Below are 27670 nucleotides of genomic sequence, written 5' to 3' on the forward strand. Positions count from 1 at the left end.
TCTGCTACTACACTTCAGCTACTACTGTCAACTACTTTGAAATACCAGCTTCTAATTCCAGACCTATTACTTTTGCTAAGTACATGATGCAATTTGCATCTTTTAATTGACAGAACAATTACAGTTAAGGATATATTTCAGATTTCCCTAATCTTCTTCCACTCACAGATTTCAACTCCTGCTTTGAAGTGTTACAAATTTTACAAGTATCTCAAAGCACACTGGGGGAGTGAAGGGAAGTAGTGGCTTTCCAGCATGCTCTCATTTTTTGTTTGTTCCTTCCTTCACAGTAACTCAAGGGCTGCTTTTCCTTTGCTAGGAGGATCCTTTCCTTTCCAGCTCAAGGAGCTGATATGAGTGGTGGTGTACAAATCCTCTCAAATAAAGTATCCACAGCAGGATTTCTTACTCAGCAGACACCAATACCCCAAAAGCCTGAGGCACTGCAATGCCTCTTCTCCTCCAACTGCCTCTAGGCACAAACAGAATTACAGAAAGCAGGGGTAAAGAGAAAAGTGCCTCACATGGCTCCTTCCACAGCTTGATTTCATCTGCAAAACTGTTGTTATATCCCTGGTCAGAGAACATCTCTGCTATCTGAAGACATTTCCCACATATTTCTGCTTTTCATAGGTTACAGAAGAACAGCTTGATCTTTTAACTGATTAAAAACAGAAGTGCTACACTTTAATTACATGAAATCTCCCATTTATCTTTTTAACCTCCTGCAAAACCAAGATGGGTCACATGTGAACCCAGAGGCTTTCTTCTGCTCAAATGGAGATGCACATTGTTGTCCAAACAGTTCCTGCTCAACACAGTGGAACCCAGGAATTCCTGGTCCCTTGTCTTCATGCCAGCAGAGCAGCCCTTTACAGCCTGCAGTTCACATTCCTCCATCGCTGCTGATACAGCCTGACAGATTTCAGAAAATGCATACAAGCTATGGATTAGGGTAACAAGGCTTTCTCCATGCTTCCTCCAGCTTCTGGGAAAGGCCAGTCCCCATTCCTGTAAGCAGACTGGCAGGCAGCTGCTGCTCAGCACAGGCTTAACCAAGTGCAGTTTCCCAGCTTTCCCTGCTCCTGTCAGCAGTTTGTCTGAACATCTAGTGCTTCGACTCCTCTGTGGAAGGGATTGTATTGCTCTTACCATTGACTGGGTCATGACAAAGAGGTGCTCCTGCAACTGGTCGAACAGCAGGTCTCTGCTCACCATGCTGTTCACCTGGATGGATACCGAAGCGTAGGTGTGTGCCTCTCCCTGGGCTCCCAAGTACACCTGCAAGGGAGTCACAGATGTGAGCAGGCAAAGCACCACCACAGGAGCTGGGGGCATCCGTCCTACAACAAGACAAGCTGGAACCCCTGCTGTGTGCAAGGATTTTAACCTCCCACCACAACCCCTGTGCAGTGGCTTCAGCAACATGAAGCACATACCCAGAAATACCTGTGCAAACCACATAGGACACACCAGCCCTGCTGCTGGCTCAGTGCTGATGTAACCAAAGGCAATGTGACCACTTTTGGGGCATCCACATTTTCCCCAGGCAGTACAGTGTGAGAAGAGACTGTCCGATAATAACGATGTTTAGTAGGAACCCAACTTCCCAAGGAAAAAGAAACACTGCCTTTTTCCCCTTCTACCTGAGCATTCCTGGTTAGTTTTATCCTCTTTGCTGTATGCAGATCATACCTTGTGCAGCCTTCCTCTGCTGTCTCCCAGAAAAGCAATGGTGTGGCCATCTTCCACATTCACCGCCACAGCTGTCAGACGGGCCTCGGTTTTCTCCAGGAGCGGGGCTGCCTCCAAGGGCACCCGGCTGGCCATAGGGCTGGGAGTGTGGTCAGAGCCACAGGGGTAGGCATACAGGGTGTCCTTTTTGGGGGAGTGAAAAGAACAGGGAAATCAGTACCAAAAAAAATGGGTACAAAGAAAATTAGCACATTCAACACTTCCCACCATCCCCTTCTACCCAAATTCCCCAGCAGTGAATTCAGCTTTAACCCCTCTTAAGCTTTTTTTTACTGAGAGCAAAACCACCCACATTTTAATAATTAGTTTAGGTATGTTGGCTGTTTGTACTCTCACAGAAATCTACAGACATTTCAGCCAGTTCATTCAGCATCAGTAATGAAATGCATTGAAACTCTCTCAAGTTCTCCAAAAAACATTACTGTTACACACTGCTCTGATATTGCTTTGGGGAAGATTTATTTTATTTTTCTGAACAAAGCAAAAAGATGAGAATTTCTTTTTCCAGTGCAAAGCCACCCTGTGACAAGTATCACCTCAGGCAATCTGCATGGTTTTGCTGTACCACCTACAAGTTAAATTCTAAGCCTGAAGTAGAACCCCAGGACATACATAAACACAGGGTGGGACACAACCTGCTCCAAAGAGCTTACTAACTGCACTTAGGAATCAAAGAGCACATGTAAGAGTCACTGTTGCACACTGCTTCAATCCTTCCAAGTCTTGTGAGAGTTCTGAACATTAACTCCACTGCACTGTGCAGAAACAGTCATCCTTCTGTTCCAGTTAGTGCCCTCCCAGTGCCACCAAACCTTCACTTACTGCATTCTAAAGAAGGACAATGAAAGCTACCAACTTATTTACTATTTGTTAAGTGTAGAGAAAACATATCCCATTATGATTCATCTTTTTCCTATATAACAAACTCAGTCTTGTCCAGGATAGTTCCTCTGTTGCTTTGTATCTTTCTCGGTGCCTTGTCCTATGTCCATTTCAATTTTACAGTATCCTTTTGGAGACTGAATGCAGGATTGTTCATCCAACAATTATTATCTAAAACACCATTTTTTAATTGATCAGTGGCTTGTCTTCAAACAACGTGGCTTGTGTAAATTCAAGATTTTCATCATGAAATCCCTTATGGATAACGTTTTCACTCTCCTCTCCAGCCCCTTACTAATTACTCTGACAAAGCTGTGTGTGGAGCAGCGCATTAACTGTGCAGTCCATACTGACTCCAGCTCTCTCTTGCCTCGGGCAACATGGTCAACTTAGACTCCTTGTGAGCAGGGTTACAGATCCTTCTGTCTGATGTCCGTGGCTTTGCACTTGGCAGCTCAGGCTGTGCGGTACCATCCAGCACCAGGCAATGGAGCTGCCCCCATCAGAGATCCATGATAACAGCACATCATGGCATTCCTCAGGCATCTGCTTATCTCTGCTCACTGATCCCATAGCAAACCTGCCCCTTTCTCCCCTCTCCTCCCTCTCCTCCCATTTCTCTGTTTGGGTTTGTTGTTTTGGTTTTTTTTTTTGCATTTGTGTTGTTGTTGCTGTTGGTTTTGTTTGGTTTTTCAATACTTGACTGCATCCTGGAGAAACTAGAAGCAATCGGCAGCTTTTGATAAGGTCTATGGAAATCCCACAGTAAAATATATTTAACCTGCTCAGCTCTGTTCCTTTCTCAAATGCATTGTTATCTTAGCAGGGAAGCAAGGCTTGACACAGCAGTTCCATTAACAAACCATGCCAGTTAGACTAGCACTGCTTTCAGTCCAGTGCTTTCTTGTTTTCCTTTCAAATACTGATTTAATGATTTTTCTGCACACTTGGTGTAAGGCTCTGACTTAAAGTCTGAGGAGGTTATAGCTTCTAACGATTGCTAGTTTTTACCATCTCCTAAACTATCATTCGTTTTTAGTGACACATACATTTTTCTTACCACCTATCGTTTGATATTTCAGCTCCATCCAGTCATCTTCTTGTAACTTAAAGATTTCTATTTCTCCAGCTGTCCAATTTCTGTAAGATTTATTAGGAAGAGGTCCACTGCCAAATTTCCATGCTCCAAAGCATTAAGTACTTATTTTGAATGGGATTCTAGCTATCTTTTGCAACCTTTGTATAAGTTCATACAAATTCTGGAGCCTAATAACCTCACTACTGGCTGATTTTTCAAAGACTGCTTCAAAGAAGTCCATATACAAGTCAGAAATATTTGTACCCCAGTTGTGCTCCGCACTGCTGTTGCCTATTTGTGATGCCAAGGGCAAGTCACTTCACACACATTTATCTACCATAAACTGACGTGACCTGTGCAGGCTCTCCTAGCACTGGCACAGCCCAGCAGTGGCCTCACAGGGGCTGTCTGTATAAAGTACTTATATAAATTTACATAGAAGCTCTTTGAATTGCTTGCAGTGAATAACATCTTGGCAACGTTGCAGAAAATGCACTTGAGGGATCATCCAGTGTCTTAATGAAATGCAGCAGCTCCTGCTGTGAATTCTGGTGTGTGTGTCCTACCTGCACAGGTAGGAAACAACAATAGGACAATCTATATCTATGCATGAAGAGGACAAAAAACAAAAGGAGAAGGTACATGCCTTGAAAACTACACCCACAGAAGACATGTAGCCTTCCTGGCCTTGTAGAAACATGTTTCACACTTCCAATTCATCAAGTCACTAAACAGCATCTACATAGCCTCCTGCATCTCATGACTAACGAATCTCCAGGAAACTGAACAAATGAACTGGGTCTGAAATTCTTATAAAAACAAGCTGGTTTTTTTTTCCCCAGTTGAAGAGATTGTATTGAACTGTAAAACTCAGTCTTAGCCTTCCTTGATGGGCTGAAGCCCGGAGGCAGAGCTAACTAAGGAAAAGGGCATACCTTATGCACTAGTTGGTTTGGAGGCAGAAAAATGTGAAATTAATTAGCATTATCCTTACATCCAGCACAAGCTGCTACCACTGAAAGGGAGTTAAAACTGTTCCTGCATAAAATGCCCATTGACAGCCGCTTCCACTCAGCCCTGACTGGAGCAGGCTAGAGTTGGCACAGACCCTTACATCATGTTAGATACAATTTGAACGACAACCGCTACCGCGTGCTGAACGGTGAAGGATCAGGTTTGTTAGGACATTTACATATCATTGGACACGCTTGTTAATAAGACACCACACTTTGGTCAGCCCACTCAAGCCAAACCATCCAGCTGGGACCCTGGGATCACACACCAGGAATCACAGAGACTGCCTTTTTCTCCCACCCAGTGCACCCACTTCTCCATTGGATCAAATGGTATAAGGGTACTCTACATCATTTTGAATGAAGGATTTTTCTGATCTGCTCATACCTGTTTGACATTTAACTCCCTTAAGGTGCCCTAAAAATCACCTGTGACAAGTCCTTTCCTGTGGCCTTTCAAAGGACACATGGGGCATGCCTAACAAATACAGTGAAAGCAGGACGTCGAGCTGGGCAGTCTCTTGGTTCCCAACTCTTACATACTCCTCCTTACCTTACGCTCATCCTGCTCCAAGTCTGCTCTTTACCCTCCCCTTGTCCCACAAGTATTCTACACTCAGCTTTAGCTACTGAAAGGAAAACCATAATTTTAAGACTGGCTTTGAACCACACACCCAACCCCAGAAACTTCTAAAGCTATGTGGTACCACTTTGCTCTCTGCAGCACCAGGCTGGGAAGAGGCAATTATCTGGACAGCCTGTTCTGGAGAGGGAAGACACAAGATAACATGCTGCTCTGCTAAGGACCTGAAATATCCTTCGTGCCAACAGGCTGCTCATAGTCACAGAGCCTCATTCCAGGACACTGCATCCAGGAGAGCGCTGCTGCCCTGTGTTTGTATCACTGTTCCTGATTTTGCAGCCAGTGTGGCTGCCAGACAGTGAGAATTCAGGGTCACAGACGCTTTAAGTCACATTTTCATCCTGCAACATCCCATCATGCCTTTGTCACTGAACTTAAAAGGATTAACACCTCTTACAGCTCTGGAGAAAAAGAGCCAGCTCAGGAAAAGGTCCTTCTTGGGCCCAAAATTCTGTAGGACTAAAGCAGCCTACAGGAAATTGGGATTTTCACTGAATTACAGAATTATTAAGATTGGAAGAGACCTCTGGAGATCATCTAGTCCAAACCCCTCTGCCAAGGCAGGGTCACTTAAAACCTGTTACACAGGAACACATCCAGGAGGGTTTTGAACATCTCTTTGTTGACACTTGGTTTTGCTAATGTTCCTTTTTGTTCCTGAATGCCCTTGCAGGAAGCTGTTGTGAGGTGCACCTCACCATAAGCAACAGGGACCCAGTACACCCCTTAAATTCCCTTCCCAACACAGAAGTGCATGTACACATGCTCCTCTCCTTCCCTGCAGTGCAGACCAGACGACACAGATAAAGAAAGACTTGAACTGCAGCTTCAGTGCTCTTGCCTTGCATTGCCACAAGTTAAGCCTCAGGGCGAGGTCACGCCAGACGCTCTTCCCACTGCCACACACAGTTCCTCTGCAAGGAATCCTGCCCATGTGGGACACACCAGACTGAGCCCCAAGGCTTTTAACTCAGATTTCAACATCCATCTGTGTAAGCAGGATAACTTCAGGAACACAGAGCAACACAAGAACACGCTGCAGACTGCTCAAAAGTGCAAAGGCACCTACCGCTGGCAGCTGGACACAGTTGGAACTGACATCATATTCAATATATGCTACTTCTGTCCCTTCTTCTGACTTCCCATCTCTCATGTAGCAAACGTCTCTAGTCCAGTTGGTCAGGCGATCTACCTCTTCCATTGCGTAGACACAGAGCGCAGACTCCTCGCTCAGTTTCCCAGAAGAAGCCTGCCAGGCAGAGAAGGCTGCAAACAGCACTTCCCCCTCGGTGTCCAGCTCCCCCTGGGCCAGTTCCTTTCCTGGTCGGGTGACATAGGCTGCTTGCAGGAGGCTGTATGTGTTGGCTTTGCTCTGGCAGAGCAGAGGTAACTCCACATACGAGTAATAGTGGGAGTCATCCAGGCAGATGCGCGAGATGTAGGTCTTGTACTCACGCGACTGGGATTTGAGGTCCCGCCGGTAGAAGAGGAAATAGACACTGGAGCGGTAAGTGAAGGATTTAATGAAATGGTGGTTGTACTCTGACAGCCGGCCCACAGCCAGTTTTGCTGTTTCTTCATAGGAGAAAATGGAGTGAGAGTCTGTTGCTTGAACATTCCCTCCATGGGCCCTGAGATTCCGAGTTGTGATGGGAGGAATCCCTCCTCCCACTCCTCGGCTAGTGTACCCTCGTCCCACAAACAGCAAGGGCACCTCATCCTTTGAGTAGGCAATGAGTCCCACAGTGGTGATATTGGGATCATTGGCAGCAACGTACTGAGTGTCACCAGGGCTCTCTGGCCGGAAGAGGACGTGGTCGATGGACGTCAGGCTCCTCTTCTCACAGATTCCCTGGTGGACGCTGCCACACACAATGAGCTCCTTCTGCACAGTGTTCACCAGCAGCAGCTTGTTGTGATTGTCAGTGTGGTGTGCCTGAGGGCACTCCAGCTTTGAGACCGGGGGGAGGCAATCCTTACTGTCCAGAACTGGTCCAGTCTGAACCATGTTCTCCAACAGCAGGTCAGATGTCAGCTGAAAGAGAAAGTTGGTGGCCCCCAAGTAAATGGTCCCAGATTCCAAGTCCATGGACAGGTGGAGGAATTTTGTAGTGTTGTGTGAGAATGTGACATACTGCAGTCCCCGTGGAATTGATGCTCCCAAGAAACAGAGAACAGGAAGGAAGAACGTTCCCAGAGGCATGGTAAACACTCTGCAAGAGAGGAAAGGCAGTTGTAACTCCATGAGTAAAGATTAGCACTCAAAATCCTTCAATAGCACTCTCATTATGAGAGGTGGGCAAAAACCCCCAAGAATAACCATAGGAAACAGAACTAAATATGAAGAGCCAGCACACGGCATTAGCAGAAACACCCACAGCAAGAGGCCTGCAGGAGTATCAGAGATTTAACTCAGTCATCTCCACACCAAGATGACAGGCACAGAATCCTCAGGAGAAGCTGCAATACTGCAAGTAATGCAACACTGAAGCTGATCACTACTCTTGCAACATCAGAAAAATCCACATTTAAGTTGACTCCTGCACAACTGAGCTATGATGCTGTATTAGAAGTTCTCCAGGACAGGACCAAAATTCCCTAGGAACCAGCACATTGCATAGTGTTAATGAGCAACACCATAGTAAAATAAACCACTGTCCAAGACAAACACAACCTGTAGGACCATTGTTTAAATAAACCGTAGCTGAGATCCAACTTGGAGCAAACTTATAAGTCCTTCACTCTATATTTGATCTAGATATCATAATTAAACCCTCTCTTTGTTACCACTTATGGCTATGAACAGCCTCTTGTGGGTCTAAGGCTGTTCCACTTGTGCTTCAAAGGAAACCTTCCCATACCATCTCTGCCACTGAGCATCACCCATCCAAGCAGAACCTGGGTGCCAGGATGAGGCCTCTGGAGTACCAGTCACATCAGCTCCCAGCCTCCCCCCTGGGACCACCAGTCTGCCCCCAGTCCTGCCAAGCCAGATCCTGTGGGCCCTCATCTCCTTAGGAAGTTACACAGCATGTCCAGGTGAGGGAGAAACCACCTTTACCTGCTCACCTGTTACTGCACTCTCTGGGCTGTAAGTCTCTAACTCGCACTCATTTCTCCACAGCACTCCTCCCAGTACTGGGAAAGGTGATTTAAACATGCCTTTTTTGTGGACAATGCTCCATTCCTTCCCTGTCCCATGTCTCGAAGTGCAAGCAAGCCAGGTGGGGTGGATGTTGGACCGACCCAGGGAACCACCAGACCTGTTCAGCTCCTCTCCAGAGGATATTTGGACCAACTCTTTTTGAAATCTACTGTGATCCACCCAAGCTGTCCCATGGATGGGAACAACTACTCTGGACAACATGGAGAACTCCATAGCATGGTAGAAATGTGGTAATAAGTACCTGCAACATTTAGATTAATGCTTTCCCCATAGAGAAAGGGAAGCAGCTGCAAGTACTCAATAATTTACTATGAGTACCACCTCATTTAAATTGAGAAGTAGGTGGTGATGCAGCTGTGAATCTGTTTCCTTCCTCCCCTCCCTCCCTCTTGCAGACAGGGTATCAAAGCTGCATAGAGCTACACAGCTGCCAGACTGGGCCAGAGGCTCCACAGAGCTGATGAGTACAGTATCTCCTCCAGAACTGGCCTGTAATCTGCTGTGCTCATTTTGGCAACTCAGCTCCTCAGGGGTGATATTAATTTTGTAGTTAAAGTTAAGAAAACTATCATCACTTCCTTCCTAGGCATCAGCCCTCTTGGATCTTCCTGGTAAACTCGAAGTGCTTTTAGCTCAGAAGTGCTTAAAGCACAGCAGTAGAAAAAGATCTGCAGCATTTCAAGAGTAAACTACACCAGCATTTACTGCAGGACTTAACCAATTTAGGTCACAAACTTCTCAACCCACAAACTGTGTCTTACACTCATTCTATACAACACCCAGCACACAATGTGCAGAAAACACTGTAGCAATGCTGAGAACAATAGCTGTTAAGACTCTAGATCCATCTTCTACTCCCCTGTTATTGAAAAAAACCCTCACAGACGTCTGATTTCTGGCTCCTTTGTCAGTAAAACCGGCATCTTTGCTCTACCAAAAGACCAGTTGAGAGGATTAGTTTACTTGTGAAATCCAGCGGATGGAAGGTATTATAAAAACAACACTTTATTAAATATAGGCTTTGTGAAGCTCTGGAAAAGCTCCACTTCACACGGTTCTTGTAGGTAAGTAGGCAGCACTGTCAGGATATACCCGGGCACAGGAATGCTGGCTCTGGACTGGCAGCTTTCCCTCAGAGCACACAGCTGCTGATTCACACCGGACCAGCGCCGTGTTTGGGCTACGTGCATGCTGGGGCTTTTGTTTGCCCTGATAATGGACACTTAGTGCTTTCTGCTTCAGAGCTATGAACACACTCTGCTTCACCCAGACTGGCTAACAGCCCTGAACTATCCTAGGAGTCTCTTTTCCAGGATGGTGAGCGAGTCTGTTGTGGCACCAGAGAGAAACTCTCGTCCTGTGGGAGATGTTACGTGGGAAAAGCCAGCAAGTAGATACAAACTGAAGGAAGGAGATTTAACTTGATTCTATCCCCTCAGGTTTACATCAGCAGAAAAGACCTTGCTCCACCTCCAACATGTGAGTTATTTTCAATGCATTTTCACCATTTCTATAGGAGAAAACTTGATTTAAGGAACTCCTTAACCACACAACTGTCTCTATACCTCTGCACTGCCATCATGCAGATGTCACGATGGCTTGTGCAACTGTCTGGAGTCTCCTCAGTATCAAGGCTTAAAATGCCTGCAAACAAAACAATAGGCTGATGGCCATCCAACAGCAGGAGCTTGACTATATTGTGAACAGCCACAATGACACGGCGAAGAGAATCTTTGATCTGGAAGCAGCTGAGAATCACAAGACATCATTACACTACACCACTCTGAGGAATCTGTAATCTTCTTTTGAGCTAATGCAACCTTCCTCTGCCAGCACTTACACAGTAAAATCGGCATGTGTCTCCAGGATTTATGGATTCTGAAACAGTGGCTTTCTGGCTAGAGGTTGTGCCTACAAGCTGCATGACTGCTCTGTCCCCCACAGAGCCCCACTGGCAACTGCCAGGGCAGAACTAACCAGTACTTCAACTCGAAGCCCAGCACATGACTCTACTCCAGCAACATGGATCTTGTTACAAGCTCATTGATCTGTATTTGAACTGACCCCAAATGTTTCACTGAAAGCATTTTACCTGTTGGAGGACTTGTACTGGAAAGAGGTTGGAAAATCAACTAGTCCTTCATTCCACCATACTATAATCAGATCTCGTTGTGGTCAAGGCTCTGACATATAGCTACTCTTCTTTCAGTCACCAATATCCCCCTGGAAGTCACTTTGTTAAGAGCTAGTCCTTAAACGTGGTCCAGATAAGAAACTACTGTCTGGTCCTCATGACTCTGTGAGAACAGAGAAAACAAAACAAGACGGTGGTACAGCATGTTCTGCTGGTTCTAATCACCCTGCACAATGGATAAACACTGAATATAGTGCTCTTTGTTGCTCTTTGCTAAAGACCCATTAGCAAATGAACTTTTATTTATTGCTAGGTGAGCAAACATACATTAGAAATGAGCAGGACTGTGTAGCTATCAGTAGCTAGAAGCATTTGCACCCTACATGAAAACAGAGAGAAAAAAAAGCCAGCAGCGTCTTTTGATTCATTTTCCAAGTTGTTTCTCAAGCACAGGCATCACTGCCTTTTTTTTATGCTTGCCTTTCAGTTAAGCCCATCACAACCTCTCCGGGAGGACAGGAAGGAGGAGGATAACCTACATTTAAATCTGATGGTTTCATGACAGGCTACACTACAGAGCTCTTTATGGATTTACTGAACCGTTCTGCTTCCTGCGCTCACTGCTAGTGTATAACACAGCTGTTGCAGACAGATTGCACTAAAAGTGTGTAGCCTTTAATTAATTCTGAATGCAATTGCCAAGGTTTAAAGATTCTTTTTAAATATTCCATTTTTTTGATGAATTCCCATTAAATACCAGACAATACTCTGGACACTGCCTCTAACTCACTGTAAAATATTAATATCCAGATGATACTGCTGAGTTTCATTTATTTAATCTGGATCACAACAGAAGGGCTAGAGGATTAGTCAATTGTGCCACAGAATATTTATATCACAGCCACATAACAACAACCAGTAACATTAAAGCAATGGCACTATTTTGTTACTTAAAATTTGAAGACAGACCGTGTGTTCTGTAGAACTATTTTTACCTCTCTGACCTCACGTATTCCTCTGAGAAATTTTACTTATTTATTAAAGAAACAAATGCAGAACTCATTTGGGCACATTTTAGCAGCGTATCAACACATAGAGATTATTCCAATACTCACAGATTATTTCCCTAATACCACATTCTATCCTCCAAACATGGAGAGGTCAGTTAATGTTCCAACTTCTGGGCTAGATTTCATACTCACCACCAAACCCAGCAGAATTAGCCTTGAAAAAAAATAAGGCCTCTGAAATTTGCACCTGCAATTTCCACTGTATCATTTGCAGAGCCAACCCACAGTGTGAGCACTAAAAGATTTAAAAACTAAAAGCACCATTCTTCCAGCTGCACGACGACCCTTGTGCTCCAGCACATTCAAATGGCCCAGCAGCAGGAAGACGACCACTGCTACGTTTTCTGCACAAAAGCCCTGAATTATACTCCTCTTCTAAGCTTCATATGCTCAACAGAGACTTGCTGTTTTCTGCTGTGAAAGATGGCATTCCCATTAAATAAATAAATCTTTTTTGAGTCTTATTTACTACTACCAGGCCAGCTCCCTGCTCCGTTGTTTAAGAACACTTGCAGCAAGCAGCTCCAGCAGAGATGAACACAAATCTCTGTTTTCCAAGCAAAACTGACCCCAAGGAGAATCCCAAGTCCAAGCCACCCTGTCAGAGCAGGACTGGCACAGACAAGGGAGCTCTGTTATACCAGATGTGAATAACACCAAAGCTGAGGTCAAAATAACTTAAAAAAAACCTCCAAACCCTTAAAGACAAAATATCAAATATGAAACGGCAAGGGAAGGTGGCAGAAGTTCTGTACTACAGAATTAACAGCATTCCTAGATAAATACTTGGGAAAACCCTTGATAGTTATTGCTGAACATTACAAGGTACTTTTCTGGATGGGGGTTGAAGTTATACTCAAAGAATGTTGCACAAAATATTGTCAGCTTTGTGATACTTCAATAATGCTCTTGGAAATGCTTTTGATACTTCAAAATTGCTCTTTGGAAAAACTGCAGAAAGTGCTTCTGCATCTCTGGGGCCACCTAAATATTAATTTCAGCCATACTGGAATCAACTGATGGTAGTAGATAGGTATTTCTTCTGAACAGCTCTAGCACAACCAAACTTTACCCTTGCACTGATGAAAATGTGTTATAAACACTAAGCTTCCAGTACAACTGGTTAATGAAGTGTTAATGATTAATACAATGTTAAATAGTGAACTTTTTACAAACCAAGACCAACTACACAAACATTTACAAGGAATACGAAAGAACCACAAGATGCTTACTGTTGAAGAAGCTTTCCTCATATATACTCTGTCATTGCAAATCGAGAGTTGACTTTTCCACTTTACCATCCTCCCAAATACTAACACAATGTGAACTCAAGACCATGTTGCATGTGCATTTTTAAAAGGGGATATCAAGCCAGCTGTTAGTTTCTCAGCATCTTAACACAACCAAAGGATAACATTCTGCCAGTGTTACACATTTGAGGATTAAAGTCCTTTAATATCTGCTCCAATTTTCTGTGTAATCAAACCACAGAACACCACTAACCATCCCTTCTAGCCCACGAGCTCCTGACTAAACTCTCCTAGTGATCCCAGGATTTTTTCTTAGGGCTCCTAAGTTACAGAAACTACCACCTTAACCCAACAAGCTGATGTCTGAGGGTTCTTTACCCCAAGTAAAATGCCTTGTCATACTGTCTAGCTTTGCTTGTCACAAGATCTTCCAAGTCAAAGAAGCCTCTAGTCACTTTTTGTATGAACAGTTTGAAAACTAATCCTCCTTCTTAATCCTCCTTGGACAAGAAGATAAAGACAGCTATTCTAACTCTGACAGAGGTCCACCTACACAGAAGCCCTAGCTGCAGCAGCGGACAATAATAGACGCCTAAGAAGTAGACGAAGGACAGACAAGCATAATGCAATCCTTCCCTTACATATCCTGCCAGCTTTGAGCTTTCCCAAACCACAGATTGTAGCTACATGTAATCCTTCAGATGGATACATTAAGTGGTCTGAGCTTCTTCAGCCAGAAATACTTAATTTTTCTAGTAGCTCTCTAAGCTCATCCCAATTTGTCAACACCCTACTTTTTTAGCTACCTGACCTGGATAAGCATTCCCTTTTGACAGACCTGACCTGGACAGGCCACTCCTTTGGCTTTCTAACACTGCACTCAGAACAAATATTATTTTCCCCAGTTCGAATCCACCAGTCCTCCATTTACCCACCCAAGAATCCTTTGATCTCCTAGCTGCCATATCACGTTATGTCTGCATGTGGACAAATACCATAAGTGACTTAAATATTCTTTCAACTAGGAAAAAAAGAACTAGTTAGGAAAAAAATATCCCATTCTCTTAGAGTATATCCGAAGAGTCTAGATAGGTTTACAGCAGTAGTAAAACCTTGCTAGGAAAGCAGAGCTCACTGAAGCTACCCATCCAATTGGCTCTGCTGAGCAAATTCTCTGATTTTAGGCTAATCTACATACATCTAAGCCCATCACTCCACGTAAAAACAATTTTCATTGTATGAGTTCAAGAAGCCAATTATTGCCCAAAATACAGATGAATATTTGGAGCAGAGAGAAACCCCTGCAGCACCCAGGAAATTCCAAGCGTAGATTTCCCATTTCTGTTTAACTGAGATCCAAGAGACAATTTTTAATCTGGTTAATATTAACTAAACTGATTTTAAAAGAACTGTCAGCTAAGGCTCTTGAAAAAGAAGTTAAGAAATTGTGGAATTAAAGTCACAGTCCCTATCATTATTTAATAAGTACTTAAAAGACAGGCAATCAAGTGTTTCCCTGTCAGATTAGGGTTATCAGTGAGACCTGCCAAGAATTGATTCTGCAATCTGCACTGTTCAGTATGTTCACATAAGATCTAAGAAGAGAAGTATGTCTAGAAGTGGCAAATTTTATTATTAAAAAATTAGTAATCGCTATCAAAGTCAGAGAAGACTGTAAAAAGTAAGAGAATTCATGCACTTTAAAGTAACTACACAATATCTTAGATGTCAATAAATACTAAAACCAACAAAAAATATTCTAAGTACATAAACTCAACAGGATCAAAACTAGCTGTTATCACTTAGAAAAACTTTGAAAACTTCATAGGTCAGTTCAGTATTAAGTATCAAGCAAAAAGGTAAATACAGCCTTTGGAGTAATTAGGAAAGAAAGCACGTATCCCCATTATGCTGTCGAATGCTGAAGGCCGTTCTGATTCCCACATCTGAAAAAGGAGACAATGACAAAAGGGACAACAGATGACCAAAAGCATGGAGTAGCTTCCATATAAGGAGAGATCATGCAGAGTAGGACTTTGAACGGACAAAGAAACAACCAGGGGGAAGATATGGAAAAGTCAAGAGGTCTGAAACATGACTCTGTCAAGATGAAAAACAAGGAGTTATTGATGGAGTTACATGATTATACCATTTTTTTACAATGCAGAAACAACAGAGCACTCACCAAAGCTACAGACAACTTTCCTAAGTCAGCTCAGGGATATTGTCACTGGATGTAGAATATTTCAAATAACATTTAAAATGCATAATTAAGTTGTAGATCTCACTGCTGTAGGATGTCATGGAGACCAGAAACATAAACAAGTTAGAAGAGGGATTATATAAATTAATGGAGGATAGATATAGTCAAGATCAGATGATGAGATACAACTCCTGGCCAAGCAGGGCACTAAACTGATGATGGTCGTAAGCTGGGAGGCAAATGGAAGGGGGGGGAGAATGAAAAAAAACTAAAACAAACCCACCACATTATACATGCCCTGTTTCTTACAGTCCTCATTAAGCATCTGCTTCTGGATCTTGTCAAAGGCAGGACACTGAGCTACACAAAGCTTTGCAATTTGCCCCAGGATGATATTCTATTTAAACTTCTATTTTACGGTACATTTATAGACTTCATTTATTTTTAAATATTAAGAATGCAATTTCAGCCCTGCTTAACAACATATTTAGAAGGCTGGAAGCCTAACCTCCCTGGCTGTTTATAAAGGCAGCATCTCTCATGTTAACATTTAGATACCATCTAACTGAATCCTGACAGTGCAACACAAAAGTTAATGCACACCATGGGAAAGCAAACCCAGGGCCAGAGCCGCAGAGCACAGAAGTGGCAAATCCCAGTTTAGTGCACCCACAGTCCCTCTTTCGGGAACAGCTCTTCCCTGTCTGCCAAGTGTTTGATGGAAACTCCTCGCTCAGAGTGAACACAGCAGATCCGTGTGTGCCATCAGAACAGCCAAGCCTTGGGCAGCGCTCAGCAGAAGCACGATTGGTAAAGTAGGTCAGGACCATCCGCTCTAACCAGGGAGAAAGGAAAGCTGGAGCACACCAGACTGTTTGGCCAGGTATTACAGAAAACCTTCATCTGGGATTTCATCACTACTTCAAACAGATGTGATTCATATTTTACTGGCCTCCACCTCAAACAAGGCACACCTTCCCAACCACACTGCCCTCCCTGTCATTAGGGGCACCTCTCCTAGCCTCAGCCAGGATCTTCCTGTTTTCAAGCTTTGGTTCAACAGGCTACAAAAGCCAGAATCCTGCTCTGCCATAGCTGTTTTATGCCAATTTGTCTAAAGCAGAAATGCCCAGCTGCTTCATCCAGAAACAGCCAGGACAGCACACTATCTCAATGTAATTGCTTCTGTCTTAGAGTCTATTTTCCTTGGCAGGATGCCCTGCAAAAGGGAGAGAGGAGATCTCTGCAACCAGCACATGCTTCCCAGAGGACAGGACTGTGACCCCTAACCAAGCTCCCACGTCCCAGAGGCAAAGGCCACACCCCCAAGGCAAGTTCTTTTGCATCCAACCTGGCCTTGGAGTAACCCAGCAAGAGAGAAGAGAAGCTTCAAACATCCTATGAAACTCCTGTGAAAAAGCACCAGTCCTATACTCCTATTCCAAGAGGAAACCCCGTGGTCTCTGTGCCAGCATCAGCCCTGCAGGTTTGCACAGTGGAAGGGAGAACAGAGGCCAGCCACAGAAGGAGTTCATGCCAGCAGTGGTACAGACCACAGGCAGACACACAAGGACCACATCCCGAGCTCCACCATCCAGTTGTCAAGATGCAAACGAGAAGTGTTAAACACTGTAGTCTGCCTTGAATAAATCCTTTTGCTCTGCAGACACTGAGCAGTGCAGGGTGCTCTGTTAAAGAAATTTCCTTGACCCCCCTTAAGTCTCAGATTTAGTACCACAATAGATCTATAAAGAACTAATATGCCCTGGGTGGACAGGAAGGAATTATTCTTGGTGTTTTCCTTCATTTCAAATAAAATTCACTTTTCTGCCCTCCCCACTAATCTTCTGGAGAACCATACAGCCTGACAGCAGTTTGACAGTCTTACCCCCTCAGTCCAAGAGTGTCAGCAGTTCTGGCTATAGCCATGAATACAGGCAGTAACATGCAAATACATTTAATGTAATGCAGCCACATGAGTAGTACCTATCCCCTCCCACCCAGAAGAGACAGCAGAATAAACAGAACTCCACATCACTACCACAATCTGCTTGTGGTTTGCCTTCAAACCAAGATGAGGTGTATTCTACCCTGTATTACTCAAGTTATGTTAAAGCATTATCAGAAATGTCGCTTTGATCAATTAATCTTCCATGAATTAGTGCCTCAGCCTGGAAGGTTCTCAGTCATCAGCTCTGAACTGCTAGGCTCAATAGTCTGGCAATTAGGTTACACAGGTCTGTTAGATAATGATCCAAACTGAGGTGACCAGACATTTTCTTCCACCTCAGGAAGTCAATGCCAAGGCTTTCATAAAGCCAGTAACAGATAACAACACACCATGCTGTTCAGAAAGCCTGGGGACCTTCCCAAGCTTGGGAAGCTTCACACCTACATAGCACATCGGAGACACAACAGCTCCTACTGCACTGCTGCAGAAGCCTGAACAGGTTGGGCGCAGACCTGGGAGCCAGGATCAACTTCACACCAGTCTCAAGGACTGGCCCGTGCAGACTGGATATCCACTGCTTTCAAATGGAATGGTGGCCCAGGAACCAACCATGCATTCAAGGTACACATGATTGAGGAGTCACAAGCTGGCAGCAGCCACGCAGCCTTATTCTTCTACTGTACAGTCACAGCCCCCCATGCCAGACACAGTCCACACTTGGAAGTTCTTGTTTCAAGGACAAAATTCAGAGCACCAGACTGCATATAGGGAGGGGTGAGAGAACTACTGCTGTGCACAGGCCATCAGGCAATGCTCTCCCTTCATACCACAGTGGGTCCACAGCCTGGAGGAGTGAAAATAAGCAACAGGAAAACTAAGTGGCAAAGAAAGCAGAAGCAGGGACCCTGCAAGATTTGGTACTTGGAGAAATAAACCATGTGGAGCAAGAGTTCTCTAGTTAGTTTTGTTAACATGCAGACATCTAGCCATGTCTTATCCAGAACAAGGGATTTTATAACAAGACAATTTTATAACAAGAAATTTTCAAGTGGCTTTACAAACATGAGTTTCTGTTCAGTCAGACTAAGGAGATACTAACTTTTTCTGGCAAAATATTTGAGCTCCTGGTTCAGGGCTGAGAAAGGTTCTTTGGTGCTGTCCTAGAGGCAAAAAGGTTCAGAACCAGCTACCTGTGCATGAGAGCCATGAATTTTAAAGGCTTTTTGGTTGAGACTGTTCTTCATCTGGTTTGCTCCCCTCCCACCTGCACAGTCTGACAGCCACTGGCTGAGCAGGACTGACTGGCTCATCCCTTCCCCTTTCAGGGAAGCCCAGACCTTCACCCTAGGGCTGCAGAGATGCACTAAACAGGTCTGCAGTGCCAATCTGAAATGCAAACTGCTACGAGCAGGAATTTCAGCCAGTATAACTGGCTGACTGTCGGCATTTCAAGAGCATGCTGCCTTGCCAGGGTCACCCCTGGGCAAGAAAGTGCCCAGGAGACAGGAAAACCAGATTGACAGTAGTTTGTTAGGAATAGCACTGAGTTCTACAGCTGAGTGGCTGCTCCTTGGCTAGAAGGAACAGCTAGACAGAACAGAGAAATTGGTAAGGAAACAAGGGAAAAGTATGCACATCTGTGCTGGAAGGATAAACCATAGCCTGTGGTCAGCACAGTTCTGTTTGCAGACTGTCCCAGTTCCAGGCACCCTTTCTCTGTCATTTTAAACTGTGTACTCCACACACATGGCAGGGACTGTGCCTTCCTCTGGGAGAAGAAACTGTTTACTCTGCCACGCACAGATAACTAATCAAAACCCCACAAAAGCGTGGCTCAGACAGCACTTTTCAGACTTATACATGGACCAAACTGAGCAATCAGCCACCTAATGTCAACCCAGGAGGCCATGGTGGGGCTGACACAAATTTAGCCTCATAAAAAAGTTTTAGTTTAAATCTTCTCAGGGCTTAGTGGGAAATACACTAGTTAAAATCATGGATCAGCTAGGAATAGAAAAGATCATACCAGCTAAAGATGGGTTCAAACTAAATCTAATCTGGACAGACTATCTGGAGAATGGCAGACAGGTCCAGCACACACAGGAACAAGCTGAGAGAGAATCACTGCTTGAGCCAAGCTACTGAGGAAAACAACTGAGAAATTGAGAACAAACCAGAAAAGATACTCTGTAAATGGGGTAACAACTGAGCCCATTGCTACTCAGCAATGATGAGAGTTAGAGTTTGGGATAGAAACTTCTTCCGGCATCAAAGAGTTGACTAAATCAAGATAATGGGGCAGCAATTAACAGGAAAGGAACTTCAGTCCCCTCTACCTGGTGCCAGTCTTCCCCATGGTGATTCTTGTCCTAATCCTGTCCATACTCCACCTGGATTCTCCCTCAGCCCCAGGCCTGTCTGTATTCCCCAGCTGTAATCTGAGCACACAACTCCTCAGCCACTCCATGGAGTAACTTTCACTGCAGAACACGATACGCACACAAGACTGTATCCTTGGAGAGGAGCTATAGTTTCCCAAAATACACCAACTCACTTTTCAATCATAACAGCCTGCCTCCAAGAATACACATCACCACAGCTCCGCTACCGGTCAGCTTTGCATAGCTTCTCCCCAGGGGCCACAGCAGCAAAGTTAGTCAACAAAAAGTTAAAAAAAAACCAAAACAAAACCCAAAACTCAAAAGGATACTGCCTAACAGCAGAGACCATGTCTCTAGAGACAAAACAACAGATAGCCTGACATTGTTCTCCTCCTTCTGAAATTAGAAGTTCAAAGGAACAACCAGGGCTGTTCTGTACTGTGCCCTCTGCATATTTGGGTAAGCATCTAAGTGCAAGAGCAGACTTTCAAGGGTGAAGCATCTAGAAGTGAGCCCTGTTTTTGAGTTATTTTTAAATGTTTAGACAGGACCTAAAATAGGACCAGTGTTTTGAGTACTTCTGAAGAATATGAACCTCACGTAGGCCATGACATTTTTAGTTTGAAAACGCTTTGGAACAGAGGTTTTACTGTTCATGCATCGTCTTATCATCCATTTTAGCTCAAATTAAGTTAGAGTCCATTATGAAGCAAGAAACACCCTTTCAAAGGAGGGAAATTAACACAAATAAGATGTAGGCTATCAGCAATAAAGCAGTCTCTGTATCTCAGTAAAATCTACCATCCCATAATAGCAGGAACAGCATTTGCCACAGAGAAAAGGGGAAAGTCAGCTTCTCTGCTTACAATATTCATTTTCACACCACCCTTCCTACCCGTGTAGTTTCTAGAAATACACTCTCCACCTCTCTTCAAATTCAAGTTGACAGCCTGCAGACTCCAGCAGCCCAAGGCAGTGCCTTCAGCAAGCAAGAGGCACATGCTGTACATCACAAGCAGCACAGAACCAACCTAGAACACAAGATGTGCCAGTCTCTTTTTTAACCAGTTTTATTACATCCCCCCCTCCCACCCCATGCTGACAAACCAGGCTGCACTTGTCTGGCTCGGGCCTGAAACAAAAGACTGAAGCAAGCACATAGTAGCACTTTACCTCCCTGAATACTCTCCCGGGCTTCAAAAATGAGCAGCTCAGGGACTTCTTGGGAGAAGGGTGGTTTGTATGCATTTAGTAACCTTCAATGGCTCTTTCTTCTATGGAAGTCCTCACACACACACAGATGTTTGGCATTCACAACATCCTGTGACAAGAAGTGTCCCAGGTTAACTGCACACATCAAGGACTAAGTTGTTATTTGGTTTTAACCTTACTACATGCTGTCTCCATGCAATACCTATTCATACTTGTAATGGAAAAAGAAAAAAAAAAGTCGTTCCCTCTCTAAACTTTCTATGCAATTCAGGAATTGAAAATAACTGTCATTTATTGTTTTTCAGGTGGAAGAATCCTAACTTATTCTGTTGCTCTTTGTATGGAAGGTAATGCTCACCTCTGTTCACTGTTGCTGCTCTTCCATTTCTAAAAACTCTAAGAAGATACCTCTATTAAGATGGCAGTAGTTTCCCTAAAGCTGTGAAAACTCAACTTCCATAAGAGCTGCAAGAATTAGTGTGATGGTTATCAAATACAGCAGGGATTCCCCACTTCTGTAGTGAATTGCCCATCAGTTCTGTGTTAAAATATTCAGCCTAACTCCTTAAACTGAGTTTGTTTAAAAGCAAGTTTACTTTCAAGCCACAGTATTCAGCTGCACCCTTCTTCCTCCAGAACAGGGTGTATTTTTAAAAAACCTTCTTCTCCCTGTTAGTTCTTTGAAAATACAAATTATCTTATGTTTGAATTAGCCTGCCCCGATGAAGGGTAGATCCCTCACAAGATTGTGTGCCAGAACTTAATTCTGTCATATGTTCTTTATGAACATTTCAATCCAGAAGCTTTTACCTCAAGTATAGAGAGAGTATTTAGAGATTTCCTGACGCTACACAGAACAATATTGTTACCAGACCTTGTTCTCCTGCAGAGTCATATAAGAATATTTGGGTTTGGAGACTGTTTGTATCATGACTCCCTGCAAATCTTGAGTGATTTCTTCCACAAATGCAGTAACCCTAATTGCTTCCCACATTCTTTATGAGATATAGAACTTTGTTAATAATACATACTTAGCTGACTAAGCAACCTAAACTTTCCTGTCAGGCTGAAATAACTTTCCTGGCTTTCCTCTGTCTTTTGCCAGTTTTACTATTAAGAGTCAAATAAGCATTTTTTACAGATGCAGAAGATATGTAGAAGTATAGCTGGAATTAAAAAAGAGAAGGAAGGCCATTAAAACCCAACAGAACAAGATACTACCTAGAGTTACAATACTCAATGCTAACAGCTTCTTAAAAATGTAAACCTACCCCACAATTTAGGGTTTTGAACCATACTCTAAGGGTTAGAAGGAACACCTCACCCTACAAATAGCCCATAACTGGTCCTGATAAAAACAAAAAACCCTTTTCCCAAGGTTCTACAAGCACCTGAGGTGTTTTCAGAGGCAATGGTGAATGTTTCTTCTGAAGAATTCTTGCCTTGCACACAGCACTGCAGTTGTGTGTTCATCTTTACTCTTACTTGTGGTGGTGCACAGAAAATAGGGCAGAAAATCAGTCCCTGAACTGCTTAAAAGGGAGGGGAGGAAAGAGGAGGGAACAAGTAACACTCTCCTAGGTAACATCAAGTTGCTACTCCGGCTGCACAGGAATGAAATCGAGCGCGACTCAGACAATAACCGTAACTCACATTTCAGAAGTTAGTTTGTTCAGACATGATCTTTCACACTCAAAGGTACAAAAAAGCATGTCCTCTAGTGCACTTCTGCTGGAGCACTTTTCCAACAGGATCTGGACAGAATCAGCTCAATATCTAAAAGAATACAACACACAGTCCTCTGGCCTCCTTACAATCTTGTATTTTTTATGTACCCAGAAAGCATGGATCCAGAAGAGACTGGCCTGAATTCAAGTCATCTCAAGTACTTACTCATTCCTTATTTCAAACAGCTTTGATTTAGTGGTTTTACTGGAACCACCCAGAGCAATGCAAAGCTGAGGCAACCAGACTCACCAATCTTTGCACATTTGTTATATGTATTCAGGATTTATTCTTGGATGCTCCAGATTGGAAGAGGTTTTCTGAAAACTTGCTCTTTATTATCTAAGAGTTCAATTCAGCTCTGCTACCAAACTGAAACCACACAGGCCGCACACCCAGAGAGGTCTGGGCTGGGGGTTCCTGTCTGGTTTTGTTCATTGTTTTTATTTCTGCTGATTCCTCCTCCTGTTAGAGCTGCAAATCTAACAAGCAGACATCCTTCTGATGAAGGGCTCCTGTACTCTCAGTGCTTTAACGTGATACTCATCTCTCCAGTGCAAAAGTCAGTGACTCATCCACATCAGTTCCTAGTATCCAGGTGCCAGGGTTTCACTTCCCAGCCAGAAGTTCATGCAGATTTGCACATTTCCAGCAACTCATTCAGTCTGGGATCTCTGCTGTACCACCCTACATTTGATATTCAAATTCCCATATTCAGATTCCATGTATTCACCTACAGAGTGCTTCACCAGGCAAACTGACAGCAGAATTGTAACTATCCTGTTTAATAGGAAGCAGCCTGAAAGAATTCAGTTTCAGGGAGACATTTCTTCAAGGGTCTATAGCTGTCAACACCACAAAGCTCAGCCAGCACAAAGCAGCTCATCACATTCCATGGTGATTGACAGACAGAGATGAATGTCACTCCTGCTCCAGGAGTCTGTCTTCGGATTTGGCAACACTCACTGACCCATCTCTACTTATAGATCACCATCAGAAACTCACGTTTTTGTTTTGGGTTTTTTTGGTTTGTTTCTGTCTGTAGGTTAAACTAATTCCCTTCTGCAGAAAATTCAAAGTTTAAAAGGCAGTTTTTGTATTTCAAGTGCAGCACCAGAGGTGCCAAGAAGACTCTTGTAAAAGGTGTACAGTGGCCTGACTTTGGTTGCACTGCAACCTGTAATTCCCAATCACTCTCTCAAGAAACTTGGGGTGACAAAGACAAAAATGACAAGCAAATAGGCAACCTCTGGAGTAAATACATCTGCTTACAGCAGAACTCTACAGAACAGAGCTGCTGTTGAAGAGATAGATGTCCTTCATCCTTCACAGGATTTCCCTGCATAAAGAGAATGTTCCCTTTGCAAAGAGAACAAGTGAACACTCCCACATACAGCCACTCACTGTTTCCAGCAGACCACGTGCCTGGAGAACTCGTTCAACTAATCACAGGTGGTACAGTTGGTCAGGTGGGTTCATCATGCAGCAGCATCCAGAGGCTGCCCAGCATGACAGTGGCCACACACACGGAGATGATCAGGAACACGGAGGAGCCCAGCAGGCTGCAGCAGTCCATGGGCATCCCAGTGCTGGCTCCTGGCACATTTTGCTTACCATCTGGACTCTTGGGAACGTTGAGACACCTTCATTTCTCTTATTGAAGAGTGTGCCTCAAGCTGGAAAAAACAACAGAGCATGAAATGCAAAGACTATTTTTCCAATAAATTAAATCTGTTGCACTTGACTCCCGCTGTGGTTCCCTTCCCCCGAGAAGGCATGGTCTGGCCAGCTGCACGAAGTCCAGGCAGCCCTGGGAAAACAATGGGATCTTTTTCTTGCCAGAACCAGCCTTCCTGTTCACCCTTCTAACCATGGCATGGCATGGAGGACACCCCCAGTGTGTCTGTGGAGAAGAGGAGTCTGTTGGCATAGCAACTGCACACGCTAACTCTCTGCTAATGAACAGGGATAAAATGTTTTGTTCTCATTAGGAAAAATACAGACACATTCCTGATTGGTGAGTAATGTCTCTGCCTCTGAGAGATTAGCTCAGAGCCGTGCAGCCTGAAACAGCCTCAATTCAGCCCACTGCAGTGCTTCCCTTGAACAGCCACTCTCCACGGACCCCACATCTCTCAAGGGAAAGCCCACAGAGCTTTCTGCAGCACTTTGCCCTCGGGCCTGAGACAGCTCAAGGCAAGAATAATGAGAAGAGGCTACACAGGAGCAAACCAGAACAGGCACAATGAGAACACACCCCCTGTCCCTGCAGGGGAGCCAGCTCTCGCTGGTGCCTTCGCTGCACCTGGGTCCCAAGCTATCTCGCAGCCAGTGAGTTTGTCTTTGTGCATCCACTGCAGGTCTGCGTTGCACAGGGCTCAGATCAGCCTGGGACCCCAGCTCCCACTCCAGCCACATTCCCCAGTGCTGGGTGAATAAATGCACAGAGCAAAGAACAGAACACTCGACAGCAGAGCTCGGCAACCATTAGGTGCCTGGGTGCAGAAAAGAGAACAAGGGCTCCTGTCTACCAGTCTTTATCGGGATTTTGGCATTTAACAATCAACAAGATCCACCATGAATCTGGTATTTGCAGAACATTTGCACACTGTTGTTTTATCACTCAGGTCTGTATCTGGGTGCTCATCCAGGCTACATAAAACCTCTGCCCACAGAAGCAATACTGCTTCCCAAACTCTCTCCCCTCCAGATCCTCCTGCCACAGGAGCCAGCACAGCAAGTGGGAGGATCACAGTACTTCACTCTTTGCAAAGAAGATCTGGGACAGATGCATGGCCAGACACCCAATGCACAAGCAAAAATTCAGTCTTTAACCACACCTTTGCTGGGTGTTTGGCATAACCTGGTCTATAGAGCACAAACACAGCCTAGCAGAATCAAACTGTGTAACTGCACTCCAAGCCCACGGTTCATCTCTCCTTTATGCTGCTACTGGCTCCCATTTGCTCACATCAGTTCACCTTGCCTTGAATTCAAAAGCTGTTGAGAATAGGGACTGCACACTTTAAACCTCAGAGGCGACTTTACAGTCTTTCTAGGGGCTGAACAGGTACGCAAACTCCCTTCTCCCTCTGGTGGGAGACTGGTGCTGGCCGGGATTAGTACCTCACACAGATACACTCAGCTCCACAGCAAACTGGGATGTGGCAGAGCTCTCTTGCTCTCCCAGACCCCTGCACTGTTGATGGAGAAAGAGTGGGATTCAGGCTTGCAGGTAGCCGCAGGCTGTGCTCTGAGCACCCACTAACTCCCTTATCCAGCCTCTCAGACTTTCACCTGCCCTTTTCTGCTCCTCAGGGCTTCAAACAACCTCAACTCAGCAGCTCAAAGTGATGCAGGAGGAGAAGGCAGAGTGAGCAGCGGGAAGGAAAGATTCTGCTCCCTTACGTCTTTGAGAAACAGGCATGTGCTGCAGGGAACCCAGTGTTGCTGCTCTCCGTCAGCCACAAAACCTGCGTGTTAACCTGTGCTGTGATCTGCCCATGGGACTTCTCGGGCTTCATTTCTACTTTACGTCCGTCCAGCCGAGAATGCGGTTATTTCAGTCCCTAGGCAGGCACTCTACTGCCTGCAAAGCCATCTCTCTTTGCCTAAAGGAGAGAAATAACCCAGGCTCTTGCCCAGCAGCGACAGACCCCGGCCTTGGCCGGCAGCCCCTGCCCAGCCTGCCGTGAAGCACAGATCCTTCCCAGACCAACACAAGGCCAGACGGGCCGGGGTGCTGTTTTCCAGCCTCCAGGCATTTTACTTGTTCCAGGCGATCCCTCCCCCAACCCTCAGAAAGGAAAAGCCGTGGGAATGGAGCTCAACACCCCGAAGTAGGCTCACCCCCGGGCGATGAGGAGCTTAACTCCCTGCGCGCCGGCGGGCAGCCCTCGGCACAGGCTGGCAGGACATCGGCACGAGGGGACATCCCGGGAATGGCCCCGTCCTGCTCCCTGCACTGACGGGCACCCGCACCACGGCCCCCAGTGCTGTGCCAGCAGTGAAGGCACAGACCTGCCACTCGTCCACCACAGTCCCTCTCGCTTTGCCAGGACGCTCGGCACTCCTGTAGCTCTGCTCTCCAGTGTTTCCATCCTCCACCAGCACACAGACAGCAAGCCACAAGAGGAAAGCCCTCTTTTAATCTTTTCACTCTTCCAGCAAGTTCCAGAGGCTGCCCACTTAACAAAAAGTTACCTTTACCATGTCATCAAGGCACTTTTCCTCCCTTTTGCCCCACATGCTGCGGTACAAAGCCGCCCTCGTGGGCGCAGAGCCTGCGGTCAGCCATCAGCCAGCATGTCAGGAGTTAAGTTCGCATTTCCATTCTCCTGACCTGCACCAACGCTGGCTGAATATCGAGCTATTCTTTGCAGCTTGATAAAGCATGAGAAAGCTAAAGGCCTCACACACTCCTCTTTTCACAGCTTGGCCTGCTGCCCACAAGCTGTCACTCCCTGGCACCTAGGGCAAAGAGAGAGAGGAGGCCAAACTGCAGCCAGCTGCAATGAATCACTCGCTCCCCGTCCCTCCTCCCCAGGGAGCCCGGGTCCCTCCTTCCGGCAAGGGGATAATGTCTGCCTGGCTCCGCTGGCTTCTTTCACAGAAAAAGCCATCCTGGGGCCGGGGGGGGGGGCTCCTATTGCAAAAGCTGCTGCCACAAAAAAGCACAAACCAGCTCCCAGCAAGACTGAAGAACAAGGATTTCTGCTCAGCAGCTGGATGGGAACGCACGCCTGCAAGTGTTCAGCACAAACATCACTTAAAAATCTGAAGTTGGTCATTTGTCTAAATTGCAGGAAATTCTGGAGGAATGCTCAGGCACAGAATCTGATTTGAAGGAGACTCTTTATCTCTTCATGCCCCACTCATGGGATATTTATTTTGGGGACTTATTTCCATTCAGTCCCTTCCTGACTCTCTTTCTCCTCGCTATATCCAGCCCAATTACCAGGTTTCGGCGAAGCTCTTTCAACCACCACCACCCCTCAAGTTTATTTTGATGGGTTCCATCACACAAACTGCTTCCACACATTACAGTTTGTTCTTCATTTTTAACACAAAACAGCAGAGGGAAATGTCCCGATCTCAGAGTCACTGGCATCCAAGACAAAAAATGTAGCTGAGAAGGCACAGGAACACCAAGGTCATCACGTGTATTTCTTGCACTATAGACCCACATTTGGAGAGCAGTGCTTTCG

The 27670-nt window shown here is 45.0% G+C and overlaps 1 protein-coding gene across 5 annotated transcripts in view; it reads right to left on the reverse strand.

The window, feature by feature from the left end:
* PLXNB1 (plexin B1) overlaps nt 1–27670 on the reverse strand; it is a 77943-nt gene that overhangs the window by 32070 nt on the left and 18203 nt on the right. For 2 of the 5 annotated variants that reach the window (XM_032120510.1, XM_032120511.1), the window contains exons 2-5: nt 23868–24139; nt 6441–7584; nt 1696–1878; nt 1153–1281 (exon numbers count right to left, since the gene is read on the reverse strand). In XM_032120510.1, the coding sequence (XP_031976401.1) occupies nt 1153–1281; nt 1696–1878; nt 6441–7574 (1446 nt within the window). In that variant the 5' untranslated portion in view covers nt 7575–7584; nt 23868–24139. Of the gene's footprint in view, nt 1–1152; nt 1282–1695; nt 1879–6440; nt 7585–23857; nt 24140–27670 lie in introns of all 5 variants that reach the window. The other 3 variants (XM_032120513.1, XM_032120512.1, XM_032120514.1) reach the window with 3 other exon arrangements.

The sequence above is a fragment of the Corvus moneduloides genome, chromosome 11 (assembly GCF_009650955.1).
Source record: "Corvus moneduloides isolate bCorMon1 chromosome 11, bCorMon1.pri, whole genome shotgun sequence".
NCBI lineage: Eukaryota > Metazoa > Chordata > Aves > Passeriformes > Corvidae > Corvus > Corvus moneduloides.